At 48.3% G+C, this 20,050-nt stretch overlaps 1 protein-coding gene across 8 annotated transcripts in view; it reads right to left on the bottom strand.

The window, feature by feature from the left end:
* The window catches only part of sanbr (SANT and BTB domain regulator of CSR), a 268,809-nt gene that overhangs the window by 30,837 nt on the left and 217,922 nt on the right, over positions 1-20,050 (bottom strand). For all 8 annotated transcript variants that reach the window (XM_072507794.1, XM_072507791.1, XM_072507788.1 and 5 more), the window contains 3 exons: positions 4,249-4,325; positions 3,673-3,701; positions 275-348 (listed from right to left, as the gene is read on the bottom strand). In XM_072507794.1, the coding sequence (XP_072363895.1) occupies positions 275-348; positions 3,673-3,701; positions 4,249-4,325 (180 nt within the window). The remainder of the gene's footprint in view (positions 1-274; positions 349-3,672; positions 3,702-4,248; positions 4,326-20,050) is intronic.

A 20,050-nucleotide genomic window follows, 5' to 3' on the forward strand; every position in this document is an offset into this window, starting at 1 on the left:
ATCCTAGTTGTGAATTTAACTAAATTACATAAAGTCAAATCTGAATCATCGTTGAAGAACCTTGCTGTTTCTTATCCTGCATGGACACCATGTTAGAAAAGACACCAGATTCAAGAAAATCACGCTAAAAAGTTTACCAAACGTTTGTGGCCACTGTCAATGAAGTGAATGGCGAAAGCCACTCTTTTCTCAGTGGCAGCAAAATCTAGGCCAGAATAAATTCTTATGTACAATGTATAGAACTTATCTATTTATAATATATAAGTTAATGTACCTTCCTCTCTTTGAGCGTCCTGGTTAAATCGCATTGAGCGGCTGCTGTCCCACTTGCTTTTTTGAAAACATACACTAACATAAGAAGATATTGAGTTATGCATCGAAAGCATGTTAAAGTATATCCTCTATAAACTGATAAAATGCCAATTCTTCTTAAAAAACTCAAAATCACAGCAATGTAACTTTACCACCTCAATTGAAAATTGTTCTTTAAATCAGTTTTTGCAGTAACCTTGCTAATCAATTGGTTTCCCCACATAATGTGATGTATAGAAGACTTTTCCTTTTAAAATCCCGTGAAAGAGTAAATAACACTTTAAAATCAATAATCACAGTGCAAGTATATAATTCAACATTTTTTTCATTTAAAAAATAATTTAAAAGTCTTACTGACTTAAAGAACAAAAGTGGTGCTTGGTATGTCGTTTCTCCAAGTATCTGCTTTGCATTCAAGGGGTAATTTTATGAATGCACACTAATGATTAGGTGTCTTTCCCATTGCGTGTGCACCTCAGAAAATTGTAAGCCACAGTGGTTAGCACTGCTGCCTCACAGCGTCAGGGACCGGGATTCAATTCCCACCTTGGGTGACTATCTGTGTGGAGTTTGCACGTTCTCCCCGTGTGTGCGTGAGTTTCCTCTGGGTGCTCCGGTTTCCTCTCAGTCCAAAGATGTGCAGGTTAGGTGGAGTGGCCATGCTAAATTACCCCTTAGTGTCTAGGGATGTGCAAGTTAGGTTATGGGGTTACAGGGGTAAGGAGGGGTGGTTGGGTGAGCCGATGTGGGTAGAGTGCTCGTTCGAAGAGTCAGTGCAGACTCGATGGGCCGAATGGTCTCCTTTTGCATTGTAGGGATTCTATGAAATAACAGTAGAAGTTAGAGAAACTGTTTTGATTACTCAGCTTCTAGATCTAGACTCTGTCTTCTTCAGCTTCCCTGTACTGCACCACTGATCTCATCAGCTCCTACTGAGCTCTGAGTCTCTCTGTGTACTTTTACATGATTGCAACCAGGTTCAGTTCCTCCAAAAGTTTTGGCTTCCAATATCAGTTCTCAGCTTGGGTGAGGAGTCTGCATGTTCTCCTGTGTCTGCGTGGGTTTCCTCCGGGTGCTCCAGTTTCCTCCCACAAAGTCCTGAAAGACGTGCTGTTAGGTAAACTGGACATTCTAAATTCTCCCTCAGTGTACCCAAAGAGGTGCCAGAGTGTGGCGACTAGGGGATTTTCACAGTAACTTCATTGCAGTGTTAACAAGAACATAAGAACTAGGAGCAGGAGTAGGCCATCTGGCCCTTCGAGCCTGCTCCATTATTCAATGAGATCATGGCTGATCTTTTGTGGACTCAGCTCCACTTTCCCGCCCAAACACCATAACCCTTTAATCCTTTATTCTTCAAAAAACTATCTTTATCTTGAAAACATTTAATGAAGGAGCCTCAACTGTTTCACTGGCAGGGAATTCCATAGATTCACACACCTTTGGGTGAAGAGGTTCCTCCTAAGCTCAGTCCTAAATCTACATCCCCTTATTTTGAGGCTATGCCCCCTAGTTCTGTTTCCACCCGCCAGTGGAAACAACCTCCCTGCATCTATCCTATCTATTCCCTTCATAATTTTATATGTTTCTATAAGATCCCCCCCCCCCCCCGCACATCCTTCTAAATTCCAACGAGTACAGTCCCAGTCTACTCAACCTCTCCTCGTAATCCAACCCCCTCAACTCTGGGATTAACCTGGTGAATCTCCTCTGCACACCCTCCAGCGGCAGTACGTCCTTTCTCAGGTAAGGAAACCAAAACTGAACACAATACTCCAGGTGTGGCCTCACTAACACCATATACAATTGCAGCATAACCTCCCTCGTCTTAAACTCCATCCCTCTAGCAATGAAGGACAAAACTTCATTGGCCTTCTTAATCACCTGTTACTCCTGTAAATCAACTTTCTGCAACTCATGCACTAGCACACCCAGGTCCCTAATGTACGCCTACTTGTGACTAATAAAGATTATTATTATTCACTGCCCACTTATCCTCCATAACCATTAGCTCCTCTAAAACTCTGCTCCAGTAATTTTGCCTCGCACAAAATGCCACTTGCTTATTATCCCAGTTCTTGCTGATCTACATTGGTTCCTGGTGTTTCAATACTTCACATTTAAAATTCTCATTCTTGTGTGTAAAACTCTTCCACGATCTTGCATTTCCTATCTCTGCATTAGTCCCCATCTTTCATGCTACCAATGATGGCCCTGCACCATCTCTAAATCTTTTCTTCCTTTGACCCTTCATAAAATCCAACTCTTTAACCAAGCATTTAGTCATTCCTCCTAATAACTCCTCCTTTGGTTCAGCATCCATTTTATCCTTTTGTCTGCATGCAGCACCTTGACACCCACTTCCATATTCAAGGTTTGACTTATAAGTACAGTATTATAAGTATTTATTTGTGGTTTGAATTTGCTGGGGTTAATACATTCCACTGATTAACTAACTCTTCAAGATTATACTAAAGTTGGGTATTTTTATGTACAGAAAAGAATTGGTTGAGCAGATCAAACATTGAGTCTGAAGGATTAACAAATAGCTGCTTTCTAATACTTTATACCAAGGATGGGCAACTTAGGCTAGTGAGTGGGTGCATGAGTGACCCTCCTTCATGACAGTGCACCGCAAGATTGAAATCAGACTTGTTCACTAACTATGATCCTTGAATAAAATTGAATATATTTAATACATGCTGGATATTTCATAACAAATGCTTAATCATTTACATATTAATAGAAGTGATCAACTTCAAGTGGTAAAAACCAAATGAATATTTACGTTTGATTAGACGCAGAGGTAGTGCACGGCACTCAGTCAATGTTGGGTTCAATCAGCACGTGCGTCACTTCATATGCCCTTGCTCTACAAGCATATCACTTTAATCAAACTGGCAAGAAAAAAGCTACATGGGTGGAAATTAGCAGAATGTGACAACTCTGCAGGTGGGCAATCGTCAACAAAATGTCTTATGGGCCGCACTCAGAGTCCTAATGGGCCGCATGTGGTCCCAGGGTCATAGGTTTCCCACCATTTGCTTGTACTCATAGTATATAAAAGCCAGTGTGTCTAATATAATAGCTCCACAGTATGATTATTCCAATTTTCTGAAGGATTTGGATATCCTTTCACAGAATGTTATCCCACTGAGTTCCCACTCAGCAGGAGCAATGCGAACAGTCGTGAGAATTTATTGATTTAAAATCACTCATGACCAATGGAAGAGAGTGGATATACTAAGCAGAAAAGCGAACAGAACTTTATGGAATTTGGAACACAGAAGCTTTTTTTCTAATTACTAAGCTAAATAGCAAGCTCAAAATAAATCATAAATAAGAAAGTATAATACTAACGTGAAAGGAGATACATCTCGAAGAGATCCCTGAAATGACAAAAAAAATTAGGTATGAGAAAAAACTGTAAAAACAAGACTCATTTCAGCGTCTCTCTAAGGTACGTAGGAGCTTAGCCAATATATGATGAGATTGTACATGTCCTTCAAACTTCAGGCCCTCCAGCTTGTTCTGCCACGCAATTAGATCACAATTAACTCTATTTACCCCATTATCTTCATCCCTTGATATCTTTATCCAATAAAAATCTATGAATCTTAAATCTTAAAATATTTATTCAGCATAAGGGAGTGGGTAGCAGATTTACATAACCCTGTATGAAAAAATGATTCCAGATTGCAGTCCCAAATCCCTGAGTTTGAATTTTAACATTATGCCATCTTGTTCTGGACTCTCCTATCAGAGATATTTTGTGTATTTACCACCTCTGCTCAACATAAAATAAAAATCTGAACAATAAATGTTCTGTGATTAAAAATATACTTTGCAATGGAGTAGAATTTGCGCTCATTTTGTTTTATTTTTAAAAGGCTTCTTGTTTTCCTATCGCTTATGAGTCGTTCTTTCATTTTCTACCTTCTCTTTTTTCTGTGTGGTAGGAGATGCCGCTGACTTCTTTGCCTGGTTGGCAATTTTCTTAATCTTTTTTGTGCCTGTGAGGGAGGAGAAAATCAGTAAACTTACAAGGTTTTGAGGTCAGTGAAGTTCTCTTTTACTAGAAGGATGCAAATCTTAATGCAGAAGGCTAACACTGTACAGGATGCACACCCATCAATTTATTTTTAAGTTGTGGTAATAACCAGTTTGCTTATACTGCTGAGAGAATTATGCTGCATGAAGTTAGTCCTAAATTGTGAGTAAGAGTGGTAACTGGAAACTTTAGGAGATCTTTGAAGAATAGAATAAATAGGATCTTAGGAACCAAAATATAGCCAGTGGATATAAAGTATGAACGCAATGCCTTTGATACATGGCCATAAGGAAAGATTCTTACACAGTTATTGGACCCTTTATCCGCCATCCCAAAATCCGGAAAGGCCAGGAAACCGGCTACACTCATCAATAGTGCCTGGGGTAGCAATTTCAAATTGATGTGCAGAGTACTTTGAGCTGCCACTTCATTTGGTGGCGCCACTGATTTCTGCATCGATTACACACAGTTTGAACACTGTTCAAACATGTGTCTCTCTGCAATTGTTGTCTGTATTAGCCCTGGTTTCATGCCGAAAAGGACAGCAGGAAGTGCCGTGGCTAGCAGGAATGCCGAATTTGTTTTGTTGCCGAATATTTTTTTTAAAAAACCTTTTTATTGGCATTTTAAAAATTACGTACATTGCGATTCGTTTTCATTTAATGTACAATACAGAAAGGCTTCTTCTTGAGTTTCTTTATTTACAAACTGTCGCTGTCTGATTCGGCGTTGATGCGACCATCAATTCACACGAGACGGAGAGCTGAAGTGAACAGTGGTTTTAATCAGCTAGAACTGTGCCTGCCTGCGACTGCTCTGCACGGAGAGCTGCCTGCAGTTAGCAGATCTATATATCTCCCCCGAGGGGGCGGAGCCAGGGGCGGAGCACACAAGGGCACCAACATGATATAATGTAATGTAATACAATGGTCCATAGGTGGAGCCCACAAGGGCATCAGCATAGTACAATGTAATGATGTAATACAGTGGTGAATGGTTGCCGTAATACATTCACCACGTTAAAAAATTGAAGTCCAGCGGGGGTGAAGTGGCTCACAGGTTGAGTCTGTCCGGCGCCTTGATGGTTCGCTGCAATTGCCTGAGCTCTGGTTTCGCTGCGGGCACGGGTGTTGAACTCGTCGCTGCGGGCACGGGCGTTGAACTTGTCGCTGCGGGCACGGGTGTTGACTCCGGGAGCGTGTCTTCTGGAGCTTCACCCCTGTAGGTTGGCAATGGGGGGAGGGGGTGTAGGCCATGCAGGGGCAGGAGCGATATTCGGCGTAGGGTGGGGGGCGGGTAGGTGATTGTCGTAGGGGAGCCTGCGGGTGCCAAGTCCCGGAGGGAGACTGTATCTTGTCGGCCGTCGTGGCGCGCCACGTAGGCATACTGGGGGTTGGCGTGAAGGAGCTGGACCCTCTCAACCAGGGGGTCGGACTTATGGCTCCTCACGTGTTTTCAGAGGAGTACAGGCCTCGGTGTCGTCAGCCAGGATGGAAGCTAGACCCCGGAGGTGGATTTCCTAGGGAAAACAAAATAGGCGGTCATGGGGGGGTCTCGTTCGTTGCTGCGCAAAGGAGTGACCTAATGGAGTGGAGCGCGTTGGGGAGGACCTCCTGCCAGCGGGATACTGGGAGACTCCTAGATCGTAGGGCCAGGAGAAAAAGGCTACGGGCCTGCCTGCCTGATTAAGGGTAGCGGCGAGGGCGACCTCTGACGCGTAGCTCTCCACCTGGAAGGGGATGGGGACTCGTCCACCGCGCACATCGCGGCTTTGGCAATATCTGCCTTGATGCGGCTGAAGGCCTGCCGGGCCTCAGTCGTCAGTGGGAAGATGGTGGCTTTGATCAGTGGGTGGGCTTTGTCCGCATAGTTGGGGACCCACTGGGCATAATACGAAAAGAACCCGAGGCATCCTTTCAGGGCTTTGAGGCAGTGGGGGAGGGGGAGTTGCAGGAGGGCGTGCATACGGTCGGGGTCGGGCCCTAGGGCTCCGTTTTCCACGACATAGCCGAGGATGGCCAGTCGGGTGTGCGGAAAACGCATTTCTCCTTGTTATAAGTGTGGTTGAGGGCTTGGGCGGTTTGGAGAAACTTCTGAAGGTTGGCGCCGTGGTCCTGCTGATCGTGGCCGCAGATGGTGACGTTGTCCAAGTACGGAAATGTGGCCCGCAGCCCGTACTGGTCCACCATTCGGTCCATTGTTCTTTGGAAGACTGAGACCCCGTTGGTGATGCCGAAGGGGACCCGGAGGAAGTGGAAAAGGCAGCCGTCTGCCTCAAAGGCAGTGTAGTGGCGATCTTCCGGGCGGATTGGGAGATGGTGGTATGCGGACTTCAGATCTACCGTGGAGAACACCCGGTAGTGTGCAATCTGATTCACCATGTCCGCTATCCGGGGAAGGGCGTACGCATGGAGGTGTGTGTACCGGCTTATGGTTTGGCTGTAGTCTACAACCATCCGGTTCTTCTCCCCAGTCCCAACGACCACCACCTGGGCTCTCCGGGGGCTATTACTGGCCTTGATGATCCCCTCCGTCAAGAGCCGCTGGACCTCGGACTTGATAAAAGTCCTATCCTGGATACTGTACCGCCTGCTCCTGGTGGCGATGGGTTTACAGTCGGTGGTGAGGTACGCGAAGAGTGGGGGCGGGTCGACCTTTAGGGTCGTGAGGCTACATACGGTGAGAGGGGGTAGGGGCCCGCCGAACTTCAGCGTCAGGCTTCTGAGGTTGCACTGGAAGTCCAGTCCCAACATGAGAGGAGCGCAGAGATCGCGGAGGACATATAGTTTTAAATTGCCGTACTCGGCGCCTTGTATCGAGAGGTTCGCGACACACTACCCCCAGATCTGCACTGAATGCGATCCGGAAGCGAGGGAGATTGTTTGGGTTGCGGGGTAAATTTGGAGAGAACAGCGCCTTACCGTGTCTGGATGTACGAAGCTATCTGTGCTCCCGGAGACAAACAGGCAGGGCGTTTCGTGCCCATTGACCTGACAGTCATCATAGATTTCCTGAGGTGCTTGGGGCGTGACTGGTTGAGGGTGACCGCGCCGAGTTGCGGTTAGCCGGCGTGGTCGGAGGTGGTGGGGTGGTCCCAAGATGGCTGCCCCCATTGGTCACACGTGTCGGGTGGCGATGAAGATAGCGACCCCCATGAGTCGCACATGGCAGGCCGTGTGGGAGATGGCAGCCAAGATGGCAGCCCCCGTGAGTCGCACGCGTTAGGTAGAGTCAAAGATGGCTGCCCCCACGGACAGCACGAGGCAGATGATGCATCCAGAGAGGGCGGTGCCGGCAGGCATGCAGCCACGCTGCGGGGTCTGCGGGCCTGAAAGTCGGGCTTGTGATTTAGAGATTTTGGATCTGGTCAGGCAAACTTTGGCAAAGTGTCTTTTCTTGCCGCAGTCGCTACAGGTCGCGTACCGAGCCGGACAACGCTGCCTGGGGTGCTGGCCGCAGAAATAGCAGGGCAGCCCCCCGGGTTGGGTGGGCAGCCGGGCGGCACAGGCCTGGGGCACCCTCTGGTCGGGGTTGCGTGGTTGGAGGGGAAAAAGTTGAGGCTCTGAAAAGCTACTTCTAAGGAGGTGGATAGTTTTACCGTCTCTTCTAGGTCGAGGGCGCCCTTTTTGAGCAGGCGCTGTCTGACATAGTTGGACCGGACTCCAGCCACATAGGCGTCCCGGATGGCGAGTTCCATGTGCTGTGAGGCCGTGACATCCTGGTAGTTGCAGTTTCGCGCGAGTACTTTTAGGTCGCATAGGTATTCCTCCAGCGATTCCCCGGGGCGTTGGCGGCGAGGAGATGCCACGCGAACAATTTGTTCACCTGCCTCACGTATTGCCTTTTCAGGATCGCGACCACGTCTGCGTACGTGGTCGCTTCCTCGATCTGCACGGAGATTCTATGGCTCACCCGGGAGTGGAGGAGGCTCAGTTTCTGACGGAGGGCGAGGAGGAGGCGGCGAAGTAGGCCTCAAAACAGCAGAGCCAGTGCGAAAAAATCCCTTTGGCTTCAGCGGTCTGTGGGTCGAGTTCCAGTCGATCAGGTTGGAGGGCTGCTTCCATCGCGATGTTGTAGCTGATTAAATTAATGCGACCATCAATCAAAGAGTTGAAGTGAACAGTGGTTTTAATCAGCTAGAACTGTGCCTGCCTGCGACTGCTCTGCACTGACAGCCGCCTGCAGGCAGCAGATTTATATACCTCCCCCGAGGGGGCGGAGCCCACAAGGGCACCAACATGATACAATGTAATGTAATGTAATACAATGGTCCATAGGTGGAGCCCAAAATGCATCAGCATAGTACAATGTAATGTAATGTAATACAGTGGTGAATGGTTGCCGTAATACATTCACCACAGGCGTACCATCCTCCCCGCACCCCCCCCCCCCTCACCCCACCCCGGTTGCCCTCCCTGATCGATCTGGGGTTGAGTACCCCTTCTACTCGTACCTCCCCTTTCCCCTCCCTTTTCTTTTCTCCCACCGTCGGCCTCGGCCGTGTCCATCCTGTGGATGGGGGGGGGGGGGGGGGGGGTTGCCCCCTCTGCATTGTTTTTTTTGTTGCCCCCTCTGCATTGTTTTTTTTGTCCCTCTCAGGCTCTCCAACTTCTTCCCCCCCTCCCCCCGCGTTGTGCGTCTCTAACATTCCTCCTTACCTTTCTTTCTTTTCCCTTTCTAACCTTTCCAGTTTCCCTCCATACTGGCTGCTACTGGCCTCGAACAGGTTTTGGAACAGGCCGACAAATTGCCCCCCATGCAGTATGGAAGCCTTCCTCTGACACACGGATGGCGTATTTGATCTTCTCCAGGTTGAGAAATTCCGACAGGTCTGCGAGCCAGTCTGCAGCTGTGGGTGGTACTGCCAATCGCCAGCCAAGCAGGATTCTCTGGCGAGCGATTAGGGAAGTGAAAGCAAGGGCGTTGGCCCCCTTCCCGATGTGTAGCTCTGGCTGCTCCGATACCCCGAAGATTGCCACCTTTGGGCATGGCTTCATCCTCACACCCACAACCTTGGGCATTGCCTCGGAGATGGTTGTCCAGAACCCAATAAGTTTGGGACAAGCCCAGAACATGTGGGTGTGGTTGGCCTGGCTCCTCTGGCACCGTTCACATTTGTCCTCCACTTCCGGAAAGAACCTGCTCATTTGGGTTCTGGTCAAGTGTGCTCTGTGCACTACTTAGAACTTGTGGTGGTATGTATTCGGGGTATTACGGTACCCGGTGATGCCAAGAGGCTATTGGTGGATAGACGCTGGGTCCCGATTGGATCAGTCGCCTACTGGCTCCACCCAATAAGGCGGAGTATAAGAGCCCGGGTTCTCCTAGCAGCCGCATTCTGTAACTGTGCTGCTGGGGAACAAGTCTGCGTAATAAAGCCATCGATTGACTCCTTCTCATCTCGTCTCGTGAGTGATTGATTGTGCTACAATTTATTACGCAGACTTTAAAGGACATGGAGTTCCGAATCACTCCGGAGTGTCTGCGAATCAGCCCCTACGCGGCAAATTCAGCAGCCACTTTGTCCCCAGACAACATGGCCAAATGGACCCGCACCCTTATCGCCCATGCCACAGAAACAGGACAAAAAGCTTGTGCGAATTATGATCCCTCAGAGGAGGCTCATAATGAGAAATGGGTTGTAAAAAGATTGTCCTGCGCCTGGGAGCAATCTGTTCAAAACAAACCCACGAATAAAAATCCCGAAGAACAACAGGCAGAAGCAGACATACACGCAGTTAAGGCATGCCAGAACCCCGCATGGGTAAATGAAGGCAAGAACAGCCCCCCACAAAAGTCACAGGAGTGTTACAACTGTGGACAGTTGGGACACTTTGCAAGAGAATGCAATGCCCCACAAAAGCCTTAATACCCCTGTCCCAAATTTAAAGAGCAGCATTCGGATTAAAACCCCTGTCCCAAATTTGAAGAGCAGCATTTGGATAGGAAAGATGGCAATACAGGCAATGCAGCGCCTCATGAACCCAGAGGAATTTGCGGTCGCAGCGACCAGCAGCAGTAGAGTGGGACAATGTCCCATTTGGGAGGAAGAGATCAGGAAATATCTCAAAGGGAAAGGATGGCCCCTTTGGAATGAATTCTGTGACAACGAGGAATCAGGTCCCGGGAGTATAGGACATACTTGGTGGGAGAACCTGAGCGAGATCCACAAAAAGAGCTTAGGGAAAGCTCGCAAACCGATGGCAATCGTGTCCTGGTTGGCACAATTGCGAGGCACAGAGGAGGCCGTTAGGACGCTCCGGAAAGAAGTTGAGGGCATACATCGAATGAGTAAGGTCAATGTAAGCGAGGTAGAAAAGGAGAATTTGGAATTGAGAAGGAAGTTGGCAGCAAAAGATGTAGAGGTGGAGGATGCCAAAAGGGCACAGCAGTCTTGTCTGGCGCACTTAAGCAGCTTCCAGTCTCAATACGAAAAGGCCTATCAGGACACGCAACGTGCAGTCCTGGTACGCGAGGAAACGGAAAAACAGGTAGAGGCATTACAGAGACAGTGTAATGACCTAAAGGCAGCATTAAGAGCACTCCATGCTGCCACCACGGAACAAAGACAAAGCACGCTAGATCAGGAAAGTGTCGGAAGCAGATTGCAGAGCTGCAATCGCTGCTTTCAGTTCAGAAAGGTTTCCAGGAAACCTTTGGAGAAAAATTAGATCAGGAAGACGGCCCTGATTGGGAAGAATTGAATGAAACAGCGCAGAGATATGTTCAGGGAACATGTGCTCAGGGAAAGCCACAAAAGAGAAAAGCGCCCCAACCCCCCACACAGCAGATAGTTCAAGCTCCAATGAACCCAGTAACCACCCACCGCACAGCCACATTGGACGATGCGGAATTTCTCTACTCCACCCCCTTAACAGTGACCCAATTACGGGACGGGTGCGATAAGATCACACTGTTCCTCCCCACCTCAGATGCCCACCACTTCTTTGCCACAGTAAAATATCAGGCGACCATGTACAGCCTGGATGTGCGAGAGCATGTAAAGCTCACAGTTTTAAGTTTAGATCCTTCAGTAGCAGCAGCTCTTCCCGACCCACAGAATGTAGGAGGAGGCACCCTTGCAGAAATGCATACCGCGATCCTGGATGCGATCGGGTATAACCGGGGTGACCCCGTAGATGGCCTCAACAAATGTAGGCAAAAGAAATCCGAGCACCCCACAGCGTTTGCTGGACGCCTGTGGATTCACTTTGCAGCAGTCTTTGGAGACTTAGATCGTGCCCATTTGTCCCCAGACAACATGGCCAAATGGACCCGCATCCTTATTTCCCATGCCACAGAAACAGGACAGAAAGCCTGCACAAGTTATGATCCCTGAGGAGGCCCATAACGAGAAGTGGGTAGTGAAAAGATTGTCCCGCACTTGGGAGCAATCTGTTCAAAGTAAACCTGCAGTTAAGAATACCGAGGAAAAGCAGGCCGGCGCAGATATGCAGGCAGTAAGGACAACACACCAGAACCCCGCATGGGTGAATGAGGGAAAGAACAGCCCCCCACCCAAGTCACAGGAGCGTTACAACTGTGGACAGCTGGGACACTTCGCAAGAGAGTGCAATGCCCCTAAAAAGCCACAGAGAGCCCAGCAGACGGGCACTTTGAGTAAGAAAAAGACAGAGCCCATTCATAGCGTTAACGCCCATTCAGATCAGCCGGACTTGACCGGAATGGACTGACAGTGTACGGGCTCCCCTAGTTGGGTCTACGACACCCTTTGGGATAGGTCCGGACAACCGGTAGTTGCAGCGAAAATTCGGGGACAGCCCATCATGTTTTTCTGGGACACAGGACCACAATAAATTCCTCCACCCGGTTTCAAAAAGACACATGGCCCACTGCTGCCACTATCACCCTCAGCGGCTTTACAGGGACACATCACAGCACCTGTACCCATTCAACTCGGTAACATTACCACCAAGCACCCCGTGGTTTTAGTTGACCTGCCCCACACAGCAGAACACATTCTGGGAATCGATTTCATGAATTCCCATAATCTTTCATTCGATCCAGTCAACCAGTGTGTCTGGAAGATGGCAAAATCCGCAAGAGCCCCAGCAACGCTCAACATAGGAGAGTACGCGAACAAAATTAGCGCCGTAGGCGAATTTTGGTTCAACCCGACCACGCTTAGTACGGACAAGCAGGTTAGGGCAGTTCTGCAAAAGAACAGGGCAGCATTCGCGATCCACAAGCACGACTGTGGACGGATGACTGGCTCCGTACAAATAACAGGACCTGACCCTAGACCCCAAAAACAGTATGGATTTCCCCAAGAGGCAGAGGGAGAAATCTCCAAGGTAATAGAAACTTATTAGAGCAGGGCGTACTTAGATCAGTAGCCTCCACTAATAATGCCCTGATTTGGCCAGTGAGAAAGCCCGATGGATCATGGCGACTGACCATCGATTACCGGGAACTCAACAAAGTCGCCCCCGCAGCAGCCCCCACAGTAGCCACAAGTCCCGAGACCACGCTCAAGCAGGGACTCAATTCCCGATTCTTTACGGTTTTGGATGTCAGTAATGGATTCTGATCCATTCCATTGGCAAAGGCGTGCCAGTACAAATTTGCCTTCACCTTTAAAAATCAGCAATACACGTGGACATGCCTGCCACAAGGATTCCACAACTCCCCCTCCATTTTCCACCAACAACTGGCAAATGGTTTAGCCAAATTCTCTCGCCCCGAATGTCTGGTTCAGTATGTAGACGACCTACTACTGCAGACAGACACCAAGGAAGAGCACATTGAGCTTCTGTCCGAACTCCTGGAACTATTACACTCAATCGGTTGTAAAGTCAACCCCAAAAAGGCCCAGATTTTGGAAGAAAAAGTGATATATTTGGGAACAATTATCACACATGGTAAACGCGAGATTGAGCATAAAAGGATTGACTCGATTGCTAAATTGCCCCTTCCCCAGAACGTTTCAGCCTCCGGACGTTTTTAGGACTGGTTGGCTACTGCCGAAACCACATTGACGGTTTCGCCAGCAAGGCAACACCCCTCTCAGACCTCCTAAAGAAGGGAGCCCCCTGGGAATGGCTTCCGCAGCATACGGATGCTGTGGACTCTTTAAAACAGGCACTCATAGCAGCCCTCGCACTACAAATTCCAGACCCGCTTTCCCCTTACGCCATAGAGGTAGCGACCAGAGACCACACCCTTTCGGCTGTGCTCCTCCAGGAACGGCACGACCAGTTAAGGCCCGTAGCTTATGCCTCCAGAATTTTAGATGCTGTGGAGCAGGGATTTTCAGCCTGTGAGAGGCACCTGCTCGCAGTATTTTGGGCAGTGCAGTATTTTTCATATATTACCGGACTGAACCCCATCACAATTCTCACCGAACACACCCCCACCCCAACTTTTACTGGACGGACGACTCAAGGACGGTACAGTAAGCCAGATTAGAGCAGCGAGATGGACCCTTCTCTTGCACTGTTAAAAGGACAAAGACGCACACCTTTTTAGCCGACAACTTACAGTACCCCGGAACCCCCCATGAATGTGAGATTATCTCTCCACACCACAACACAGGCCCCTTTATTGCTAAACCCCCCCCCCAGACAGATAGGTAGTTCAACCCAGAGGCCCAGCACACGGACACGTGTGAGCCCATATAGATCTATGTGGATGGATCGTCCACAGTCTTGGATGGGAAGCGCATAACAGGTTGCGGTATCTATGTCGAGGACGCGCAGGGACACGCCCTTGAGGAAATATCGTTAAAACTTCCAGGCCACTTGGCGCGCAGGCAGCAGAGCTCGCGGCCATCGCATATATAGTGGAACACCCAGATTCCTTCCCCAGCCCAGCAAACATATACTCAGACAGCCTCTATGTCTGCAACAGCCTCACGGAATTTCTGCCCCTGTGGAAAGCAAGAGGAATTGTTTCCGCAGACGGAAAACCCCTCCCCTCAGCCCCATTGCTCAGTCATATTTTAGAGAGAGCCCAGAACAAGACTTTTGGGATAATCAAAGTCCGCAGTCACCATCGTTCCTCCCCCCCCTGGAAATGTGAAAGCCGACGCACTGGCTAAAGCAGGTTCCAGGCATGGATACTTTTGGACACCCCCCGAAAGCACACCAGTGAGTGCAGTTCAGGTCTCACAGACAAAGATCGGGGATCTAGTGGAGGCCCAGAAGCAGGACAGCAATCTCAGGGAGATTGTAAAAGGAAACTATCCAGCACCCTATGAGAGGTTCAAAAATGCACTGACCACACATGACGGTGTGGTGTTAAAAGACATCCTTTATGTGGTTCCTGAACAGGACAGGAATCAACTGATTGTTTGTTCCATGATGGTCATGGACATCAGGGAATCGATCCCACTACAGCCCATCTCAAGCAGCTTTGTTGGTGGCCGAATTTAAAGGAAGATGTAAACCATTACATCGAGAATTGTCTTATCTGCGCCCAGAATAATCCGGACAGATATGCCAAAAAGGCTCAACTCAGCCACACCCGACCAGTTAATGGCCCCTGGACTAACCTCCAGATTGATTTTATAGGACCATTGCCCCCTTGCAGGAATGGCTATAAGTATGTACTTGTGGTAATTGTCACATTTACGAAATGGGTGGAAGCATTCCCAGCCCGCACAAACACTGCAAAAACCACAGCCAAGATTTTGACCACCCACATCTTTACAAGATGGGGACTCCCCCGCAGCATTGAATCAGACCAAGGTTCCCATTTTACGGGACGTGTCATGCAGAACGTCCTCACGATATTTGGCATCACCCAAAGATTCCACATAGCATACCACCCACAGTCGAGTGGTATCCTGGAGCGCATGAATCGGACCCTAAAATCCACCCTCAGAAAAATGGTCCAGCAAAATAACACCACTTGGGACTCAGTCCTCCCTTTTGCGTTGATGTTTTTGCGTAACAGAATTTCTACTTCCACAGGTTACACCCCACACACCCTCATGACCGGACGCCCATGAAAGGCACAGAATATTTGTTAGGTTTAGACTTGACCAACCCGAAAGTGACGGCCCTCACACACAAGCAAGCAGTAGAGCAATTAGTGGAAAATGTTAAAACGTTTGGGGGGGGGGGGGGGGTGTAACTTGTGACAAGGCAGTTGCCAATTAGGGCTAGTTTTCATTTTTGTTATTTAATATAAAATAGGTCATTGTTATTTGTGCTGTTATAATATTGTGTAAAGGATGCACAATGTACTGTGTTGGTTGACCAAAAATTTTCAATAAAATATTTATTAAAAAAAAAAAGAAAATGTTAAAACGGCTCAGCTAGCAGCCGCAGTAAAATTGGGCACCAGAAAGAAATAGAGCAAGGCTTGTTTAGACAAGACAGTGCATGCGACTGAGTACAGTATAGGACAGCAAGTTATGCTCTCTGTATATAACCCCAGCACATTCCTGTCACCAAAATACTCGGGTCCGTATTCCATTGCGGACAAAGTGAGCCCTTCCGTTTATAAAATAAAGTACCCCAACGGTAAGACTGCGTGGTTCCATATAAACCAGCTGAAGGCATACGGAACACAGTCGAACCACGCACACCACGTCATGCTCGACGCAGCACACCACACCCCGCCCACAGCCAACGTAACCCTACCATCCCCCAACACGTCCAGCCCAGCCTCGGACTCGACCTCGACTCCACCCCCGAAATATACACTCCGCCCCGGAACGCCCACAGACTGCAGCAGCAGAGACAGCGACTGTGACTCGGACGATAGCCACAGCACGCCTCCCAACTATCCCCATGCAATAGGCCCCACACACAGCGATTCAGACTACGATCCAAGTGATCCCTTCCCTAAACAAACCCCACCACCGACCACCGAACCACACTGACGACCCCGATTGTGTCCCCACACAGCTAGACACCCACTATTGGCACCGAGATAACTCGTTCCGACTCGTCCGCAACGACGAGAGAGACCCCACCTCACACCATGCAGACCTTTCAGCCCTGATACACTCAAGAGTTTGGCACCCGGGAGAAGATGACGACCTTGGGTGTGACTCCCAAACCGAGAACTGAGGTGTCCAAATGATGTTTTAAAAGGAACCGCTTGGGAGAAGTGGTGTCCTATCTGATGGAACCTGCAGCATGTAACATGTTCACGACTGGGAGTTAAGTATCCAAGGGCATCAGACTATACGAAAGGATAGACTGGACGGTAAGGGCGGTGGTGTAGCTTTGTTGTTTAAGGATGGCATCCGGGCAATAGTAAGGAATGATATTGGTGCTATGGAGGACAAGGTTGAATCAATTTGGGTGGAAATCAGGAATAGTAAGGCGAAAAGGTCACTGATAGGAGTAGTCTATAGGCCACCAAATAGCAACAGGATGGTAGGGCAGGCAATAAGCAAAGAAATAACGGATGCATGTTGAAATGGTACAGCGGTTATCATGGGAGATTTTAATCTGCATATCGATTGGTTTAACCAGGTTGGTAAAGGCAGCCTTGAGGAGGAGTTTATAGAATGTGCCCGGGATAATTTCCTGGAACAGTATGTAATGGAACCTACAAGGGAACAAGCGGTCCTAGATCTGGTCCTGTGTAATGAGGCAGGATTGATTAATGATCTCATAGTTCGGGATCCTCTTGGCAGGAGCGACCACAATATGGTGGAATTTAAAATACAGTTGGAGGATGACAAGGTAAAATTAAACACTAGTGTTTTGTGCTTAAACAAAGGCGATTACAATGGGATGAGAGAAGAACTAGCTAAGGTAGACTGGGAGCAAAGACTTCATGGTGAAGCAGTTGAGGAACAGTGGAGAACCTTCCGAGCGATCTTTCACAGTGTTTAGAAAAGGTTCATACCGACAAAAAAGAAAGACGGTAGAAAGGGGAAAAATCGGCCGTGGATATCTAAGGAGGTGAGGGAGAGTATCAAATTGAAGGAAAAAACATACAAAGTGGCAAAAATTAGTGGGAGACTGGAGGACTGGGAAGTCTTTAGGGGACAACAGAAAGCTACTAAAAAAGCCACAAAGAAGAGTAAGGTAGACTATGAAAGTAAACTGGCTCAGAACATAAAAGCAGATAGTAAAAGCTTCTACAAATATATAAGACAAAAAAGAGTGGCTAAGGTAAATATTGGTCCTTTGGAAGATGAGAAGGGAGATTTAATAATAGGAGACGGGGAAATGGCTGAGGAGCTGAACAGGTTTTTTTGGGTCAGTCTTCACAGTGGAGGACACAAATAACATGCCAGTGACTGATGGAAATAAGGATATGATAGGTGAGGACCTTGAGATGATTGTAATCACTAAGGAGGCAGTATTGGGCAAGCTAATGGGGCTAAAGGTAGACAAGTCTCCTGGCCCTGATGGGATGCATCCCAGAGTGTTAAAAGAGATGGCTAGGGAAATTGTAAACGCACTAGTGATAATTTATCAAAATTCACTAGACTCTGAGGTGGTCCCAGAGGATTGGAAAGTTGCAAACGTGACACCACTGTTTAAAAAAGGAGGTCGGCAGAAAGCGGGTAATTATAGGCTGGTAAGCTCAACTTCGGTTGTAGGGAAAATGCTGGAATCGATCATTAAGGAGGAAATAGCGGGGCACCTGGAGGGAAATTGTCCCATTGGGCAGACGCAGCATGGGTTCACAAAGGGTAGGTCGTGTCTGACTAATTTGGTAGAATTATTTGAGGACATTACCAGTGCAGTAGATAATGGGGAGCCAATGGATGTGGTATATCTGGATTTCTAGAAAGCTTTTGACAAGGTGCCACACAAAAGGTTGATGCATAAACTAAAGATGCATGGCATTGAGGGTAAAGTGGTAGCATGGGTAGAGGATTGGTTAACTAACAGAAAGCAGAGAGTGGGGATAAATGGGTGTTTCTCTGGTTGGCAACCTGTAACTAGTGGGGTCCCTCAAGGATCAGTGTTGGGCCCGCAGTTGTTCACAATTTACATAGACGATTTGGAGTTGGGGACCAAGTGCAATGTGTCAAAGTTTGCAGACGACACTAAGATGAGTGGTAAAGCAACAAACAAAGAACAAAGAAATGTACAGCACAGGAACAGGCCCTTCGGCCCTCCAAGCCCGTGCCGACCATGCTGCCCGACTAAACTACAATCTTCTACACTTCCTGGGTCCGTATCCTTCTATTCCCATCCTATTCATATATTTGTCAAGATGCCCCTTAAATGTCCCTATCGTCCCTGCTTCCACTACCTCCTCCGGTAGCGAGTTCCAGGCACCCACTACCCTCTGCGTAAAAAACTTGCCTCGTACATCTACTCTAAACCTTGCCCCTCTCACCTTAAACCTATGCCCCCTAGTAATTGACCCCTCTACCCTGGGGAAAAGCCTCTGACAATCCACTCTGTCTATGCCCCTCATAATTTTGTATACCTCTATCAGGTCTCCCCTCAACCTCCTTCGTTCCAGTGAGAACAAACCGAGTTTATTCAACCGCTCCTCATAGCTAATGCCCTCCATATCCCTCTGGTAGTGTAGCGACCAGAATTGAACACTATACTCCAAGTGTGGCCTAACTAAGGTTCTATACAGCTGCAACATGACTTGCCAATTCTTATACTCAATACCCCGGCCAATGAAGGCAAGCATGCCGTATGCCTTCTTGACTACCTTCTCCACCTGTGTTGCCCCTTTCAATGACCTGTGGACCTGTACTCCTAGATCTCTTTGACTTTCAATACTCTTGAGGGTTCTACCATTCACTGTATATTCCCTACCTGCATTAGACCTTCCAAAATGCATTACCTCACATTTGTCCGGATTAAACTCCATCTGCCATCTCTCCGCCCAAATCTCCAGACAATCTAAATCCTGCTGTATCCTCCGACAGTCCTCATCGCTATCCGCAATTCCACCAACCTTTGCGTCGTCTGCAAACTTACTAATCAGACCAGTTACATTTTCCTCCAAATCATTTATATATACTACAAAGAGCAAAGGTCCCAGCACTGATCCCTGTGGAACACCACTGGTCACAGCCCTCCAATTAGAAAAGCATCCCTCCATTGCTACCCTCTGCCTTCTATGGCCTAGCCAGTTCTGTATCCACCTTGCCAGTTCACCCCTGATCCTGTGTGACTTCACCTTTTGTACTAGTCTACCATGAGGGACCTTGTCAAAGGCCTTACTGAAGTCCATATAGACAACATCTACTGCCCTACCTGCATCAATCATCTTAGTGACCTCCTCGAAGCCTATCAAGTTAGTGAGACACGACCTCCCCTTAACAAAAGGCTCCTTTACATGAGCAGCCCTTTGGATTTCGGCGGCAGCGGTGCGCAGGGGCCTTCTGGGAGGTGAGTAGCGACTTTAAAACCACTTACCTTTACAGGAGCAGCCCTTTGGATTTCGGCAGCAGCGGTGCGCAGGGGCCTTCTGGGAGGGGAGTAGCGACTTTAAAACCACTTACCTTTACAGGAGCAGCCCTTTGGATTTCGGCGGCAGCGGTGCGCAGGGGCCTTCTGGGAGGTGAGTAGTGAATTTAAAAACCCTTACCTGGTCCCGTGTCTGTTCTTCTTTTCTGTTTTATTTGTTTTTATATAAGGCGGGAACCGGAAGTTCGACCCGCGGACCTCTGGGAAGTCCCCCCCCCCCCCCCCCCCCCCCCCAACCAATAAATTCTGGTGGACGTGAAAGAGACTCCAGGATGGTATGTTGCCTCCCTGGTGCCAGGGTCCAGGATGT

The sequence above is a fragment of the Scyliorhinus torazame genome, chromosome 1 (assembly GCF_047496885.1).
Source record: "Scyliorhinus torazame isolate Kashiwa2021f chromosome 1, sScyTor2.1, whole genome shotgun sequence".
NCBI lineage: Eukaryota > Metazoa > Chordata > Chondrichthyes > Carcharhiniformes > Scyliorhinidae > Scyliorhinus > Scyliorhinus torazame.